This window comes from Rhipicephalus microplus, chromosome 7 (genome assembly GCF_043290135.1).
Source record: "Rhipicephalus microplus isolate Deutch F79 chromosome 7, USDA_Rmic, whole genome shotgun sequence".
Taxonomy (NCBI): Eukaryota; Metazoa; Arthropoda; class Arachnida; order Ixodida; family Ixodidae; genus Rhipicephalus; species Rhipicephalus microplus.
This window is the reverse complement of record NC_134706.1, coordinates 80,837,820-80,857,048: the sequence shown is the minus strand read 5'-3', so window position 1 is coordinate 80,857,048 and position 19,229 is coordinate 80,837,820. Positions and strand designations below refer to the sequence as shown.

The 19,229-nt window shown below is 44.9% G+C and overlaps 1 protein-coding gene across 1 annotated transcript in view; it reads right to left on the bottom strand.

The window, feature by feature from the left end:
* LOC119179445 (uncharacterized) overlaps positions 1-15,953 on the bottom strand; it is a 29,579-nt gene extending 13,626 nt beyond the window's left edge. The window contains exons 1-8 of the mRNA XM_037430514.2: positions 15,751-15,953; positions 15,256-15,287; positions 13,294-13,387; positions 12,214-12,311; positions 11,174-11,261; positions 9,460-9,534; positions 7,011-7,068; positions 6,387-6,472 (exon numbers count right to left, since the gene is read on the bottom strand). Of these exons, the coding sequence (XP_037286411.2) occupies positions 6,387-6,472; positions 7,011-7,068; positions 9,460-9,534; positions 11,174-11,261; positions 12,214-12,311; positions 13,294-13,387; positions 15,256-15,287; positions 15,751-15,814 (595 nt within the window). The 5' untranslated portion in view covers positions 15,815-15,953. The remainder of the gene's footprint in view (positions 1-6,386; positions 6,473-7,010; positions 7,069-9,459; positions 9,535-11,173; positions 11,262-12,213; positions 12,312-13,293; positions 13,388-15,255; positions 15,288-15,750) is intronic.
* Positions 15,954-19,229: the final 3,276 nt, after the last annotated feature.

The following is a 19,229-nucleotide window of genomic DNA, read 5'->3' as shown; positions in this document are numbered from 1 at the left end:
GCTTGACGGTTCGATTATGCCACGTGTCAGCATGTTATCAACCTGTTCATTGATGGCACGGCGTTCGGTAGTTGACACACGACATGGACGCTGCCGTAATGGCGTCTCTTGACCGGTATCTATATGGTGAACAGATGACGCTCGACCTAAGGAAGGCTGATTGTGGTCAAACGAGGCTCGAAAACGCTGTAGGAGCTTGATCAGCGGTTCCTGCTGCCCAGGCGTGAGGTTGCAATCAATGGACTTGCGGAATACATCCATAGGTTCATTAGCGTCAGTTGCGGGTGTAATGGCTCAAGTCGGTAAAAATGGCTTGCCTGGATAGATCGGGTCTTCGAAAATACAATTTAAGGTCTCGAGGCTTCCCAGACACTCGCCGCGTAGCAGGATGTACGGACAAGCAGAAACGTTGCACGCATAAAGTACCGCCGAACCATTGGAAAAGTTGATGACGGCAAACAGGAGGACGATGGTTCGGTGTTGCACACTAGGTATAGTTGGTTGGAACAGGAGCGTCGAGCTAGTGGCAGCAGGGGAAAACACAGGTACTAGGACGGCGGACAACGGCGCGATGCGGACGTCAGCTGCGGCAAACACTTTCGAGGGCCTGTGGTGGTCGATATCAAGGCACGGATTCGTCAACGTGAGTTCAGCATGAGCACAGTCGACGAGGGCCTGATGGGTAGAAAGGAAATCCCATCCTAGTATGACGTCGTAAGATGAACGTGGGAGAACAACAAAGCTGACGGCGTACCAAACATCTTGAATAAGAACGCTTGCTGTGCACTGAGCTGTCGGCGCGATGAAATGGGAGGTGGCTGTACGCAGAGCAAGATTCGTAAGCGGCGTTGTAACTTTCCTCAAATCGCAACACAGTTTTTCACTAATTACAGAAATGACCGCACCTGTGTCGACAAGTGCACATACAGCAACACCTTCTACTAGCACATCAATTTCGTTGGTCGGACAAAGAGGAGGTCTTAGAAAGTTCGACGACGACGCAGTTCTTGCCTCCGGAACTGCGGCTGTTAGTTTTCCTCTCGAGCGGGGCTCGTGCGCCGAAGCATCGGGGAGACAGATCGGCGACGAGGTGGTAATGACCGGCGAGAATTGACAGGGCGTCGTGGTGACAATGAGTCGGTGATAGGAGAAGATGGTCGCTGGCGATTCTGGGCAGCCTGGTAATTTGCAGAATTCCCATGGTCTGGAGGCTGGACGTTGCGACGGCGACAGTAGCGTGCTATATGTCCCACGAAACCGCATGCGAAACAGATGGGTCGATTATCCAAGGTGCGCCATGGGTTAACGACAGAAGGTGCAGGGGGCGAAACGGGATGGGGTGCCGTGTATGTAGGCAGCGTCGTAGGGTAGGAGGACCCGGTGCCCCGGTACGCGCCAGAGACAGGCGGGGCTGGGGGTCTAGCAACGACGGCAGCGTAGGTCAGCGGCGTAGGGACAGATGGCGATGGAGGCAGTGCCTACGTGACCTGTGTCTCAATTACCTGGCATAGACGTGAGTCTAATGAGGTCACTGGCGCGGATGCTTCGGTCACAAGAGAAAGCTGACGCGCAACTTCTTCACGAATGAATTGTTTGATGTGGGGCAGTAAGACGGTGTGATCAGCAGCGACGTCGTGCACGAGGGCGGAAACTTCAGCCGTATCTTCAGCAGCCCTGCGCGTCGAGACACGCTGCTTACGCAACTCGTCGTGCTCCTGACAGAGCTGGACAACATCGGTGACGGTCTGTGGATTCCTAGCGACGAGTATCTGGAAGGTATCATCGTCAACTCTTTTGATGATGTGCTTGATTTTGTTGTGTTCAGTTAAAGATTCATCGACGCGCTTGCAAAGAGACAAGACATCTTCAATGTAACTTGTAAAGGTCTCGTCCCTGCGCTGGACTCGACTACGGAGACGCTGTTCCGCGCGAAGCCGGCGCACGGCGAGACGACCGAAGACCGCGGCGATGGTGGTCTTGAAGGCGGACCAGTTGGTGATTTCGCCTTCCTGGTTCTTGAACCAGAGGCTGGCCACTTCAGCGAAGTAAAAGCGCACGTTTGTGAGCTGGTCGCAGGCGTTCCACTTGTTGGAAGCGCTTACGATTTCGTACTCGACGAGCCAGTCCTTGACGTTTTGTTCGTCGTTGCCGCGAAAAATTGGTGGGTCGCGTTGCCGAGGCACGCCTGTACAGTAGACTGTCGTTGGTAAGGCAGCTTGAAAAGGGCCAGGAGCAGTCATGGTGAAAGGTGAGGGTAGCGTCTGATTGCGAAGTTCTAGGTTGGTGGGAACCCCGGCTCCTCCACCACTTAGAATAGACGTGTTGTACGTCGAGAAAGGTTCAGACGCAGCTTGGCAAAATGTGCTTTATCAGGCAGGTCTGGCTAATGGCGAGCGGCGTGAGCGAGCTACTACTACAGCCACGGATCATCCTCGTCTTCTTCATTACCAGCAGAGCGTCCGTTATTCAGATTCATTACAATATGGTTATGAGGCGCAACATAGTCGTAGTTTCACAAGGTTTCAACCATACGGCATCCTTTGATATACACTTAAATCTCAATGCACGGGCATCTAGTATTTCGCCTCCATCGAAATGCGGTTGCGACTGAACCAATAAATTTTAGCTCAGCAGCCGACCGCTATAACCGCTGTGTAGTACCGCGGTTGCTGAAATCCTTCCTACATGCCCCGCCGCGGTGGTCTAGTGGCTAAGGTACTCGGCTGCTGACCCGCAGGTCGCGGGTCGATTCCCGGCTGCGGCGGCTGCATTTCCGATGGAGGCGGAAATGTTGTAGGCCCGTGTACTCAGATTTGGGTGCACGTTAAAGAACCCCAGGTGGTCAAAATTTCCGGAGCCCTCCACTACGGCGTCTCTCATAATCAAATGGTGGTTTTGGGACGTTAAACCCCACAAATCAATCAATCAAGTCCTTCCTACATGTGTCATGGTAACCACAGCAGACATTTCAGCAAGACTGCTGCAAAAGAGACAGTCAAACGAAAGCTGCAACAGAAGAAAAAGGAAATAATTCTATCTGAAGTTATTTCATAACATTTAGGTATGGTTTTAGAACTAGCACAGATCATTGCAATTTCTCAAAGTATGGATTACGGGCAACTTGGTTAGATGCCTTTCAGCAATTCATAGCGCTAGATAACACAGGAAAGGAAGAAAGACAACATTGGTTCTTGCGTCATTTGTCTTCCTTGCCCGTATCAAGATTCCAGTAGCATTACAGAAACATGCTTTCTGAAATCCCAACCATTTGCAAACGTCTTTTAGCTAACTCCTCTTGAAGTTTACAAAACTAGGGCACCCTGAAGTCGTAAAGGTATCTCTGATAATGCGGAAGGCTGCTGTTTGGCTTGGGTGGGAGCATTGCTAGAGCTTTGCGTTCTGCAAAAAAAGAAAATGAACACGGTGCACAAACCACCAGTGTAGACCGGTAAACAGATGACGCTGAGGTCTCACTCACTCTTAGCCCTTGTGTTATAATTTAGGACCATGTTGCCCATTGTAATGATTGTAAGGCAACCTTCATTCATTTTCCCAATGAAAGACAAGTGTGCTGTAGCCACTTGCAGATGTACTGGTTTACATAACAATAAAGGCTTCATTAAATATGCTCTGTGACGTGTTTTCTCAATCCGTTACACCACTGTATACACAGACATCACTATCAAGGCAAATTGTGGCCACCTGTTAGCAGAGTAATGAAGTTTCACCTATAGTGAATTATGCTTAACTGCTTCAAAATGTACATCTCAAGTTTTGAATTCAAGCCAATAAATGCAATGAAATTGCATTCATGCACCTCAGCATTCCAGTTAAGAGGCCTTGATATGTGAGTTCAAAATACAGTGATGGTCCACTTAACAGAACCATGCAAAATAATGCATTGGGACATGGAACTTTCAGCAGCTACTGAGCTTTGCTAACTATAAATGCAGCCCTCACCAATACGCTACTTCTGGCTTAAATTGCAGAGTTTTGACCTCAGGATTTCTATGCATCGAAGACTTTGGTTGCTAGAAAGTCCTAGTAAGATTATAATCTCTTTTGGACTGAGGAAATTAAACATTGCTAAAAAGAAAGGACTCAATAAAATTAGTGACTTCATCAATGTTACTAACACTGATTAAAAGTTCAGATAGCCTATAAAGAAAGGGTTCTGGCCAAGGTAGAAGTGAATTACCATGCATACAACGAAGGCAAGTCATAAATTATCTACCATTTTGTCACAACTTTTGTGATACTAGGCAGTTTGTCTTCTGCCCTTGCATACTTTATTGTTACAATGCTGTGCTAATAATGTGAAAGTTTGTCCTTAATTCCTTATTTTTTCTTCCATTTGTAGCCGATATATCCTGGCTGCTCCTATAGAATTTTGCACCAAAGAGGAACAATGAGCAGTGATTCGTTTTCGCTGGTCGGAGGGGGTCAAAGCTCTAGACATTCATCACAGACTATCTTCGCAATACAGGAGAAATGCAGTATCACGTAAAACTGCATCTTTGGGGATAAAGAATTTGCTATTCACAACAATCGCAACAAGCAATTCGCCACAAACGCAGACGTTTGCTGTAAAATAAAGTTTTGTTATGAGAATGGACGGCCACATATGGTTATTCGCACTACTGATCCCATTAAATAAATGAAATTTGAACTATTGGTACGCCCACCCTACAGCCCAGACCTAGCTTCATGCGACTTTCGTTTGTTCGGGCCACTCAAGGATGCGTTGCGTGGTTGATTTAGATGTGCAAAATGCGGTGCGAAAGTGGCTCCATGACTAACCGAAAATCTTTTATTTTGAAAAATACGTAAGCTCGTTGACCGTTGGGGCCAAGTGCATTGATAAAGAGGGACATTTCAAAGAAAAATTAATATGCATAGTAGAACCCTAGCTTCATGTTAATAAACAGTAGAATGAAAAGTGTAAATGATTTTTCATTTGCCTCAGGGTACATACAGGGCAGACCACTTATAACGTAGCCGCTTTTTGTGCGGGACCGGTTATAACGTGGGTTTTTTTGACCACCGATATGTCGCCCATAAAACTCAATGTATAGGCCAACCGTTTATTGCGTAGGCGCGCGAAGGAGACCACCGGTTATAGCGCGGAGTTTTTAGGTGCGCGACCATAAAATCGGCGAATGGAGCACGGTCAGCACGGTTTCCCGGCAACGTTCCCGGCGCACCGGATTGTTGGGAGTGTGAGCGGGAGGGCGCACGTGGAGACCGCCGCGAAAAGTCAAACATTGCGGAGGAGAAGAGAGGGTACAGTAGGGAGGGAGTCGGGGAGACCTTGGAAGGAGGGAGCGTGTTTTCGTCACCGTGGCGACCGTGGCAGCGTCCAATCCGGGTGCGCGCTGCACGGAGTGGGGGAGAAAAGTGGTAGCATGCTTTTTTTTTTCTCAACCTCCTTCTTTTGCCTCTTTGGATTTGCTGTGTGCGCTTCGCCGTGTTGTTGCCGTCTGAGAGCCCAGAGCACGTGTGTTGCGTAGCTCCTGCCGCCATGGCGTCGGCGTCGTCTTCAAGCGGTGTGAAAAAACGCCGAGCCCTATCGCTGGAGATTAAGGAATGCGTCATAAGGGACATTAAGAGTGGCCTGAAGAAGGCGTCGGTGGCGGCAAAATACGGCGTTTCCGACACGACCGTGTCGACCATCTACAAAAACAAGGACCAACTGCGGCAGCAACTGTGGTGTTGTGATTGTGTTACGGTGTTGTGATTCAACACAATCACAACAACTGCTGTGTTGTGATTGCGTTGAACGTGTCTGCAAGTGAAAAGTGTAGTAAATTGCTTTTGAAAGGTGGGGTGCCCTTTTGGCATAGGCAAAAGCCGAAAAAAGCATGCTTTGGTTATAACGCGGTACCGCTTATCTTATTAATTCTAGCCAGAGTGTATTATGTGATGTCATTGACTGCACTCAACATACATAAAATATTCTGTCCAACCACCTGTTTACGATAATCCTCCGAGTAGGGGTTCCCCACTCCCTCACTTTATGATCACTTGCCTTGAGTGTCTTTCTTTATTTTTAACACTGCATACCCGGCTCTTCCAAGTCACAAATGGCAACAGAATTACCAGCATGTCACAAAATTCTTGACCGGAAAGTATCGAGTGCAGAGTTTCAAAAGAAGAAAGCACAAGCAAAAAGAAACGAACTTATCAGTCAACGAATACGACCAAAGGAAGGCACGAGCTCTTTTCAGGATGCATATTGGGGTCTGCACTAACTTAGAGAGGTTTTTCGAGAATTTTTGTGACTTTCTTTTTCTTGTGACACCGTGTGTACTACTTTAATCAAGTTTGAGGCTTTAAAGACATGAAATACATGAACAGATGCAGCAAGTGCAAGTGCCGAGACTGACCGTTCTCCTCTTCTTCATCGTCGTCGTCGTCCGACAGCTCTGGAGGTGGTCCGGGTGGCACGCCGGGCGCCTTGGCCGAGGGGTCACTGTTTATTGAAAGCGATCCTTAGTAGTGTCGGCCATCGGGCTAGTAGGTGCATAGCTGAGATTGAATCGATTGGCACAAACAGTAGGACAAGAACAAATAAGTGATAACTTGTACAAGTGCAGACGTGAACAAGCACACTCAACGCGCTTGTCCACATTTTTGTTTACTTGTCCTTTGCATAGTATTTGCGCCAATCAGTTCAACCTCAGGAACGTAAGTGATCTTTAGTAGCGTCTGCCATTGGGCTAGTTGGCACATAGCTGAGAGTGAAGTGATTGGTGCAAACACTAGGACAAGAACAAGTGAAAACACGGACAAGCACAGACGTGGACAAGCACACTCAATGCGCTTGTCCACTCTTTGCTTACTTGCCCTTGGCTCAGTATCTCCGCCAATCAGTTCAACCACAGGAATGACAATGACCCAGTGAATGCATTGTGTACAGCGAGACAGCGTAGGCAAGCAAAGGGGATCACTGAAAGGTTACTTATTTAGCCATTACAGGAAGCCAGACGAAGAAGACAAAAGGCACTCACAGGGGAGGCTTCTTCAGTATAGATGGCACGTCGACAGGAAGTGGGATTAGCGAAGGGGCTGCGAGGGAAAGAAACAAGAAAGTGACTCTGCACAAATCCATCTATTCTGCTCTGTTTTTACCACTGCTATGACTATTCACAACATCTGTCATGATGGGTGGTTGCAATACAATAATTGTAGGGGTTTCAAGACCAAAAACCACAATATGATTATGAGGAACGTTATAGTTGAGGCCTCCAGAAGTTTCAACCACGTGCAGTTCTTTAATGTGCACCTAAATTTAAATGTGCACATAACGTGCACCATCAAGCTGTGGCCGGGATTCAATCTTACGAACTTTGCTTCAGCAGTCAAGCACCATGATTAGTAGACCAATGCATGGTTTTCTCTTGAAAGCGTAGGGCAAAATTTGAGAAATTTGCAGTTTGGGAAGCCCTTTGTGCATATTTTCTACATTCATGCTTTTCTTAAATAGAATTTTTTGTGGCTGAAAACCAGTTCTTCCGAGAGCAAGCAGTGAGTGAAAATGTACCCTAGGGCGAACCCCTCACATTCAATTCATGCTTATTGTCCATTAAAAAAAAAGCTTCCTGTACCTCAAAGTGGCCAAACATTAATTGGATGTATAGGACTTACGCACTGCCTTTAAAGGGGTACTGACACCTTTTTTCGGAGGAGACTTTACTGTTCCATAGAAATCTCTCGTATACAGAGATGGCTTTGAGCAAATGTGACACTCAGCAAATGCCAATAAGATATTTTATTTTGATGTTAAAGTAAAATTTCTTATGGTCCACCTACCGACATTGACACTAACTTGATATCAAGCTACAGGACTAATCCTTGTGACATCACGCAGCAGTCTGGCTAGTTGTGACGACGTCAAACACCAAAAGAAACAAACAAAAAAATGGCAGCTTGCGCGTCGACTTTTCGATCGTACGCTTGAGCCATGCGGTCAGTGTCATCCAGCGTACCTGTGAGGTGAACTAGCGGAGTGTGTAACAGTGTACATGCGTGCGAATATAAGATATACGCTTATCAGAAAGCTAATGAATCGTTTGATATCGAATTTGCTGTCATGGCACAAATATTTTGCCCTGTGAATTGCCTTGCGCCAGCGAAACGAGAGACAGTGGGTGCAAGTTCCACTAATTCCAGTTTGTTCAGCACTGAGACAAGCGTGGGTCGAATTCGTGCGCCGCGACCCAGGCAGAGACTGGACGCCAACCAAGCGGAGTTTACTTTGCTTGCTGCACTTTACACGGGATGCTACAAGCGCATAATGCACTTGCTGACCGACTTTGGATTGTAACAAAAAAACCTGGGCCTTAAAAGTGATAGCATCCCAATGTCGTTCCCCCTGCTGTGACAGTTGCCATACTGCAGCGCACAGTAGTCGAAACAGGCGATTGAAGAAACGACGCGCAGACGAGGATACATCATGGAAACTTGTGCGTGCCCACCTACCGCTTGGTGGCTCTGCTCATACCATGTCGTGATGTCAGGGTACAGTAGAAACCGACACTACCTTTTAAAAGCACGCTGCAAATAGTTTTTCAGGGTGCACTCACGCCTACCGGTATATCGACACTCTCGGAAGCTTGGCCTATCATATTACGCAAAAAAAGCGATACGTGAAACATTTCGTGCCAGAACCCGTTTAAACAGAACGCAAAGTGTGTCACACGCAATAATTTCGGTAAATGGAAAGCTGTAGAAGAAAGATTCAGAGCCCTATGACAACTGTGAACATGGAAGCCAGTGAAACTGTGACCACGGTGGGTCTGATATAGTGAAGACTGTGATTGGACATATATTATCAATACGGACTATGCTGAGCGAAAAAATAGCCATGCAGACAAAACTCCTGGTTTCTCTCTTGTGTATAATGCACATTATTTAGTCAGCTGCAGTCTTAAAATAAAATCTTGTAGTATTACGTAAAAAATCCTGTTGTTTCGAAAGCATGAAAACGGCATGGCATTCGTTTCTTATGCAAGCGGTCTTGTTGTTGAGGTGAAATTGTTGACCTCATTCTGAAATGTCTACAAAATCTTACACCAGTATGTTTACTTTTATGCCATGTTCATTTCTTCGACACAAGAACACTGAGTTAGTTTTGGTAATTTGTTCATTAATAAATATTGTTCAAAGTGCCTCTGTCAATAGACTCGATCTGCCAGGCTACAGACATATACAGCTTCGCTGTAATAAACACTAGTGTGGAGATGAGAAGTGGCTGCTAGCCTATCATGCACCGAGGACATATTTCAAGCAAGATTTTTCTTTAAATAGAGGTTTTTATCACTAGGTCCAAAAATTGCCATGCTATATGATCCTTCCATCAACGTGAGTAACGATGCTCAGTGGCACAGCTGGCCAACTTGGTCAGAGGCAACAACGGTGAACGAATGACTAAACACAATTTGGCATTCTTCGACATACCAACTTGCGGGGTACTCGGTGCACTTGGCAGAGGAATCTGGTCAATCTCCACTTGCTGGGCAAACTTGACCGACTCTGCAAATCGGGAATGGGGGAGGTGACTGGTTATTCAGCAGGCTAAGTGTTGCATACTTGGTAGATAGAAAAAAAGTAGCAATTACTTCACAGGCTACATTTTGCCTTCTTTGTCTTAAAGAGATATCATAAAGCACATAAGAGTATTTGAAACCAAAATAAAGGAGAAATAAGTACAGACCTGCAGAAGCTCACAGATGTGCCATTCGAACACTTCCAAGATAAACCTCGATATAACGAACCCAGATATAACAAAATACTTGTTATAAAAAGTGAATCAAAAATAGTCTTCAATAGATATCGCGTTAGGAATGAAACTTTATAACAAATTTTCTAATATAACCAAATTATTTACTTGTAGGATGCAACTTTCTTATGATGAGGTTTGAATGTAGCCATAACTGTACTGTGAAAAGTTGCAAAATGTTTCAAGAATATATTTTAAGAATGCCCTTGTGCACATCACTCAAACAACCTTCCAATACAATCAACTCATTAAATTTGCATAAAAGGGCGAAATTGACTAAAACTGTCAGATCTGCAACTTTAGGACTGCTTCATAGTATTCACCTGCCTCTTCTTCAAACGCTTTTTTAGCAAAGAAGCATGCATACATGCAGTCTGATGATGAAGCACAATTTCACAGGTACTCAGCTCTTCAAATCAATAATTTTAGTGCAAACTCGACAGAGAGAGTTCAACATCATTTTGAAGGATAAAATACTTGACACTATGAAAAAGGTTTGGTGGCGCACGATGAGCGATGATAAGCATCGTTATTCTCTGCAGTAACAACATTCATCAAGACTCCAAGGTAAAATGCCATTTTTATGCATTAAGGCTAAGTAGACACACGTAACAAGTGAATGTAATGATGACAAAAGTGGGACAAAGAGGTTACATTAACGTGTTTATAAAGTAGCACTGTTCGTGATAAAGTACTAATAATCAGCCTTTTGTTGTAGCTTCGCTAACAAGAAAACTGATCAGACATTATTTCGCAAGTGTCCAGGTTTGCTACCTCTGGAACCTTGATACCTCGCGTAGCGGTTCAAGACAACACCGCAGAACTGCCCAAAAATAGCGGGACCGTGACACATCTGTAAAAACTTTTTATATCCATTGTGAGAATTGTGCGGAGCATGCAATGACAAAGAGCTCTTAAAAATACGCGTCACAGCCATAATTTGTCGACACGTGAACAGTGTTCAATGAATATATTTCAACAGACACTCATACTCTCATAAGCTGCACTTTCAGCTTATGGTGAAAATAAATAAATACAAATGAGATTGTGTTAGTTAATGAAATCTGACACATCTGCTTTCTTTATGGCAAGCATGCCATGTATGTTCAAACAAAGTATGATACGTGTTTGAAATAAATAGAAATGGGTTCATCACGTATAGGGTACATTATTTGGAACTAAGAACAAACTAAGATAAGGAGAACATATTATAGTCTATTATGAGGTTACCGCAAAATTAAAAATCTCAACCATACCTCCCAGAACGGTTTTGGTTAGTTATTCTTACAGCAATCTAGCAGTAAATAACCATTACACAGACAAAGGTCCTAAAGTTTTAGAGTGCGACGATACCCTCTAGTTTAGGATGCAAGTCGGACCCCGCAAACTTACCGTAGTACTTGATGAGTGTGTTGCGCTTGTCCTCATACTCCAGCTCCATCTTCTTCAGGTCCGAGAAGTGCTCTGGGTCTTCCTTTTGCTGTTAAAGAAAGTCGTACAGGCAAGTGGGACTAAATAAAAAAACACATAGGCGGTCGAGTGATTGTCCGATCGCGGGGCAGGTGTCCCGCGAATCGTGTTGCTGACATGCGCTGTCAGCATATTTTTGCATGTTTTTGCTCACTGTCTCTGACTGTTTTTGCTCAAGAGCATGTTTTTGCTCACTGTCTCTGACTAAGCTTGTTGCTGAGATATGCAGAATTAAAGGACTGTAATCAGGCACAGCCATTAGATTTTCCTCTCACACTGTTCTTGTTAGACATAAATACTGAAAATGGTTTCCATATCCGACAGCTTCCAGATCCCTCGGTCCACTGATTATGTTCATCCAACTGAAATATGTTCTATTAAGAAATTCACTTAACTGAGAGATTTTTGCTGAGAATATATAAAAATGCTGCCACAATGTCTTCAAAAGTTTATTGTTCTAAAATATTCATGGCACCCTCATTCAAACTACTGAGATTTTACTGCAAAGCCACCATTACAAATGCAGGTAGATTGGTATACGGAATATTATGCACTGCGGTAGTTTTCAAGTTGTGTGCATTTGAAGTTACGTTCATTTTAGCACTGCGTGTTTGCGAAAATAACGTAAAGAAATAAAAAAAATGATGACAATTGGGTATAACATTACAAACTCACATACGATGCAACAGTGTGAATCGCATAGGTATTTTATCTGTCTGTTGGCTTTATCGGCTTAGCAATGGCAGTAACGCAATTACACTTTTCAATGCGCAGTTACTTCATAAACACACTATACGTGTGTTTAGACACGTTGGTGTGTAATGGTGGCAAGTTATAAAACAAGTTCATTAGGAGACAGCGATATCAAACTAAGGCCCCCGGCTGCAGCAGCAAAAAAATTTTTGATGAGAGTGTTCAGAGTTTGCGGCAAAATCATTTGAAGTGCCGGGAGTGTCACTTACGTAGAGCCGAAGCACGCGATCCCACGTCTCTCTCAGCTTTTTCCGCTTGTCCCGAAGAACTTTCTCGCTCAACACCGGTGGGTTGTCCACATTGTATTCTGAAAAGATGAGGATTATACAACGTCACGTCATGACTGACTCAATGCGAATCTCTGTGGATAAAAAGATTAAACTTATGGCAGACTTCAGCGAATCTTCTGACTTTTCCTCTGATTGTACGCTTACTAAAGAAATCAGCCAGGCACCGCACGCAGTAATAAACCTGACTAATATACACAAAGTTCAAAACTCCAAGACTTTAGTGGATACTTAAAGATAATCTGTATTCTCTGATGAGGCTTACACAAACTAAAGGCAGCACAGGAGCCGCATTAGTCTGTTCAATGCCCTAAAAATGCGCTAGCTGCTGCCTTTAGCAAACCCAAGTTTGCTGTTTGGTCTCGAGCCATTCTGCCTCACGCCTTTTGATTACCACAACAATCTGACAATGTGACAAAGAAAGTCCCATCAGCGAACAGGTAACAAGTGCTACAAGTGGGTTACACATTGCGAAAGTGTAATTATTATTGCACGTTTGAGAAAACAAAGCCCTGGATGTTGAGAATGATCTTTACAAATAAACCGGCTTCAATTGAAATACAATAGACTCTTTGTAGACGGAAATCTCTTTCACAGAACTGCTGCTTAAGTGAGACAACTGCCTCTAATATGACTGATTTTATAGTAGTATTCTGCATTCTCGTTCATCTTTCAGTAAACTGAACTCTTGTTAAACGGACAAGTTTTCTTTCTCTTCAGGCTGTGCTTATTAAGGACGGTTTACTGAATAGTGGAAACAGTTGTTTTAGATAATTTTGTTGGTCATAGTCAGTAACACGGGTCAAAAGGCATGTATCACAAGCCAGAGCATTCTGACAGACCGCATTCAGTGCCACTGAAACGATGACACAAAACACAACACATGATGTTAGTGATGAGTGACAGACGGTGACTTCCTTATGTGATATGGAGCCAACTGCAAACGGTACTACCCAGAGACCTCACTTCATTCAAACAATGTTTTGTAACGTCCAAACTCACCCATTTCGTCGATTCTTTGCAAGTCTGAGATCAGCTGCTGTGGATCCTTCCCTTTCAGTACAGCCGCTCTCACCATCTGACGCTGCTTTTTGTTCTACACAAATAAGCAAAGAAAGATAATTTATTTAGTGAAATCCCCTGTGATGACAATATCAGTTTTTTTTAGAAATATCCCAGAGCTGAGAACCTATATTTCAGTGATTCCTTCGTCTATTGGAATTACAACGAGAATGTTTCTTCTTTGTCCCGATTAACATCAAATGTCTGTTTGATCACTGTCATGATTGTTATTTTGTGTGCTGTTAAATAAACACACCACTCAGTATTGCTTCTACTCTACTACTGCCTCCAAACCCTGTCATTTTAATCTGGTAAGTGTATGGTGTTATATGTTTTTGCCATGCCCAATTTCCACGCTCAAGTCAAAGTGCAGCAGGACCACAAATGAAAAGAAGTCATAAGGTTTGCGTGAGCTCAGAAAGATGCAAGGTTTGCTGCTGCACTAAATTTTTTACTGACAGGATTTAACACACTAACGATGATAGAAAGCTTGATTAAAATGATGTTTCATCCAAATGTACAACATACACCAATGATTAGAACATGAAATAATTAAAAACTAACACTTGCAGAAACTTCTGCAGCCAGTTCTTGGCAGAGACAAACACCAGGGAAAATACCAGAAGCAAGGTTTAGCTCAACCCAGCCGTGACATCACATAGAGCTAACACAAAAACTTCTTGCCAAATTTAGAACCGGGGCACACATCACATGGAGCTCACACAGGAACTTCTTATCATATGTGGAACCGGGGCACACATTTCGTTTGTTTATAATGCCTACCTGACAACACGATGGGCTGGAATTTTGCATCAATATTTCTTCAAGTGCGCTTAAACAAAAATGCCAATAATGGTCTTAACATATCAACCCTCACTCTTTGCTGCTGCTCCAGTCCAACAAGTGACATTTACTGCCTATGATTAATTACTGGCTGAAGGCACTTAGCAGGGAAGTGCAAACTTGCAATTCTACAAAAAAACTAATGTATATCTATTTCTTAGTTTAACGCTCATAACGAACAGTTGTCCTTCAGGGGTTAACATATTGAGCTGAGGGCTCTTATTCAATTTCGATGAAGAGCCTTCATAGATGTGCACTACAGGTATGGTTCTGTGTATTAGTTCTCCACAGTCAGGAGAAAACAGCCGAGAATCGGACCCATGGTTTACAGTGAATAGCCTCGAGTGCTACACTTCTATAGAGTAAATGCTTTAGCAACTGTGTGAGTTTAGGTGCTAAGGTTTCTTCAAGTCACCATATCTAGCATCTAAAGGCAACACAAAAAGTGTCAAAAGATGCCATAGTGGGACATCAAGGATTATCCTTTAATGTTTGAAGTCTTTCGAAACGCACTTGAAAGACCAGTGCTCAAGTTTCTTTCATTTCCATCCTCACCACAACACGGCCTCGAGCCCCACATGCAACCACGTGATCATCCCTGGAAGGCTGTATACACACAGTTCTCTAATAGTTTCGTTCTGTTGCGACATCAAATGTTCGAGTTACCTCCTGTAGCGAGCTGGCGAAAACACACCGCACACCTGATCTCTTCCAACTCGATACCAATAAACAAAACACTGAAAACATGTGTTGTAGTGCCGCGGACGAGTTTGGTGTAACGATCGGGGATACACACACGTTGGTGTTTAGGACACTCGAGAAGTTCACGGCAGTGATGAAGGAGATCGGAACTTCACATGTAGTTAACGTACAACTACTGAGGCACTACAGCCCAAATACTTGGCCATTATAACGAGTCACGACAAATTCAAAAGCAAGTTGTGGTAGCAGTTTGAAGCTTGTCGTCTAGGTGGTTCGAAATGCGTAACCGCAACTTTTACCCTCGCAACACTTGAGCACTTACTGAGATGCCGCTTCAAAAGAAAGACACTGTTTTACCTTCTTGAGTTCTCGTTTCCTAGCTTCTTTTCCTGCAAAAAAGGAGCAAACCGAAAGCAGCCAGTTAGCTCTGCCACGCTCACATTACGAGTTCTCAATCATAAAGTGAATTAATTGTCTAGTGCGCAAAGTTTATAATGACCGAACCGGAAACATAATCGGATTACTAGTGCAACCAAGGTTTTCTTGCGATATGAGCGTCTTTTTTTTTTCTTTCGGTTTATGGGATGTTAACCGCGAAAGTTTCTCTAATATGCGACAAGCATCGTTGATGAAGTCGAACGTTGGTAGACACAGCCGCAAAACAGCTGATCGTATGAAAAGCAAACATTCATTCGACTAAAAAAATGACATTTTCTCAATTGCAGCCTAAGGTAAGCGAAGCTCAAACACTAAACTTCTCCAAGAACATTATAATGAACGATCGTTGCCGGGTTGCAGCGGTGCGACGATGTGCGCCAAGCAGCGAGCGTTATTAGTTCATAGAGCACGTACTTGCTTGATCCGTGGGGTTCATGTATTTCCCACTCTTCGTGGTGTTTATGGATCTTCGTCCCATCTTGCTCGGTTTGCGTGAGAACTTGAGAGAAACCTCGGCGAGAACCGCTGCTCAACAAACACGACTCACACACACACACGCACGATTTCACACATACGCTAGAAAGCACCTTAAAAACGGTGAGCCATTCGTATAACGCACCGCTAGCCAACAACTACCGCTGCCTAGATCCTACCGTGCTTTCAATATACTCATTTAACACAATACTCAATACAAATAAGTTTAGTCGCAATTGTTCCACACAAACTTTAAATTTATATTACAGTTAATAAACTAAAAAAATATGCAGTAACTTTATTTGCAAAAGTGTCAACCAGCGACTATGACGTCGCTGGTTATGGTGCTCGCAGTTTAGTAGTATGCCGCCTACGCTGCAGTTATGCTAGTGATTAAGTTTTTAATCTTTTTAGACACAGAGGGGATTTTGCCTGTGAGTTATGCTACGCGCCGGAGGTTTTCGATTACTGATTATGTGCGTGCATGCTAAAAGAACCATGTAAAAAAGAGGGTGTCTTTTCAGTTCCACAAATACACTCTTAAAAATGGATTATTTAGAGAGTGTATATATCTCTTACACAACAATAATCGTTATCTACTTAGATAACTTTCCTCGCGTTATCACCACGGTTCCGGTAGATCGCGGTCGCGAACGGCGCGCGCGTTATCAGTGTGACATAGAGTTACTGTATATGGTACCTAAAGGTAGTATATGAAGTAACTCTAGTGTGCCATAGCATTCCCGACCAAGGAGGATTTAAATTTTTTCTTTAATCCTCCTTGGTCCCGACAGGAAAGTGGCCAGCAGCAGGTTTTAAAGGCCAACTCCGGCTATTTTTCGAGGCAAATGAATCTGAATGAAATTTTCTGGGTACATTCCCTTGCACATTTCCGTCATTTATGACAAACTATAGGCTTGCGAGATGTGCTGATGAATTATAGGCTGAGAGGTGCGCTGATGAAGCGAGAACGACGAACGTCGCCATGAAAATAGAGCCACCGATGTCGAGCCTTGCTGTGCACATTCCGACAGGCATCAGTAATTGGCCGCCTGCCGTCCTTAGGTGAAGTCCCGTCCAAGCTGTCTTTACTTTCTTGAGGCGTACGGCAAGGTCATCACTAATAATAGAGAAGTAAGCCCCGGTGTCGACTAAAGATCTAACTCGATGTCCGTCCACAAAAACGGTAAGGCCTGGGGTCACAGTTTCGTCGGTATTACGTCTTGTCGGCTTTACAGCGTCCTGAGGTGTGAGTAACGGGGGCTTTTTTTCTTCGTCTCGACAGCCTGCAACCTTACCCCCTGAGGTCGCCGCCTTCAGTTTCTTCGGCGTGGGCTGGGTGACCTCGCTCCTCTGGTGCCTGCAAAAGTGCGGCGCTGCAACAAAGTTGACTGTGCAGGAGAAGGAGAGCGTGGTCGATGTCGGAAGCCCGGATGGCAATCAGTTACGATCTCTTCATCATTGTTACGGTGACCGCCGAAGGGGGGTCGAGGCACCAGAGGTCCTCGAGAACCGACATCGCCACGGCGGGATACGTAGTCGTTGGCATGTCGACTGTCAAACCATGGCCTGAGAGGGTGAAACGGATCGGCGAGGTGCCAGCAATAGCGGGCTATGTGGCCCACACCTCCGCAGTTGAAACAGAGTGGATGCCTGTCGACAGTGCGCCAGCTAGGTGTCTGTTCGGCGAAGCTGTGGTTGCCGTGATGACTCCTCACGCGACGAAGGCCATGGCAGGCCAGAAGACGACTGGTCGTATGGGGGCTGAATGGGTGGGCGCCACGATGTCTCCCCCTGTGGTGGTGACCAAGGAACAGTTGCAGGTGGCGGGTAGTATGAAGGCGGAGCGGGTGGGGAGCTACGAAGGGCGGCGGCGTACATCATAGGACGTTGTTCGGGGGCAGGATCAGCTGTCGAGAATGCTTGACGGATTTCGTCACGGACGACTTGAGCTACAGATGCCATAGGTGTATCCACTACAGGGGTCCGCAACCTCTGCAGTTCTTCACGAACAATTTCTCTAATCATGTCACGCAAGGAGCTATGATTGTCAAACGTCACAGTGGCGGCATGAATTTGGGGGCTGCTGCACAAGTGGTCATATTGTCGGCAGCGTTGGTGAAGTGCCCGCTCACTAGCCGACACTTCTTTGATGAAGTTTCCTACAGTGCTTGGCGGGTTGCACAGAAGTCCGGCGAACAGCTGCTCTTTCACGCCGCGCATGAGGTAGCGCAACTTCCTATTTTCGGTCATCTGCGGGTCAGCCCTCCGAAATAAACGTGCCATGTCTTCGGCGAACATGGCGACCGTTTCATTCGGTTTTTGGACCCTTAGCTCTAGTAGTTGGTGGGCGCGGTCACGTCTGTCGACATTGGCAAAGGTTTCAACCATCTGCTGGTGAAAGTCGGTCCATGTGGACAGGTTGCCTTCTCTGTTCTCGTACCAAGTACGGGCCCTGTCATCAAGATAGGAGTAGGCCTGGGAGAGCTTTTCCTGAGCAGACCACTGGTTGATCTTCGCAAACGCGGTCATAGTGATTTAACCAGTTTTTTACGTCTTCGTGTGCGCCACAACAAAATCGTTCAGGCTCCAGTGGTCGAAAAAAACGTTACCTGGGATGGAGTGGGAGGACCGGTGCCGAAAAGTACAGACTGGGGCCTGGTGTTAGCCATTTCTAAATGTCTTGTAGAGGGCTTCTGCGAGGGGTTGAACTCTGGAGGAAGACCTCGTAGCCGACGACTGAATCGATGGACTGTTGCAATAGGCACGTCCGCGGGCTGGGTGAACGGCTCCCACTAGGGGTGTGAACATCAGGCAGCGTCGCGGTCCAGCACCTCCACCAGTGTCGCAGTGCAACGCGAACAAAAGATGACAGCAGCTTACGGCAGTGAAAAGAGCGTGTTCAGGATCAGCTGTACAGCTTGTTTGTTTGTTTGTTTCCCTGGACTTATGGCTCATACCCACTCAGGGGGATTGACCAAAAAGCATAGTGCAGTTTTTCTGTGAGCATTTTAACTATGTGTAATGAATTTGTATTATAATATGACTAATGTAAGGAAAACCACATAAAAAGAGAGCAGACGAGGAAAAAAAAAAATGGAAAAGTCAAGTTCAAAATTTTGAGATTTCAGGTGCTGTGATTATCACTCAGCTGCGTTTACTTCACCTCAACATTTAGAATTTGGGGGGGGGGATAGATAATAATTATTTGATTGAAGATCACAAAAATACACATTTGGATGCCTGAATATAATCGCAAACGGCATTGAAAGCATCCCTGTGGCAATGTCCCAAAACTGAGGCACCAAAGCTTAGTGCAGTTTCCGCCGTCAGTCTAACGTCTATTTTCAGAAATGGAATAACTAGAAACCTTTTTCGAAGTATAGCGTATCGGAGACAATACAAAAAATAATGTTCTA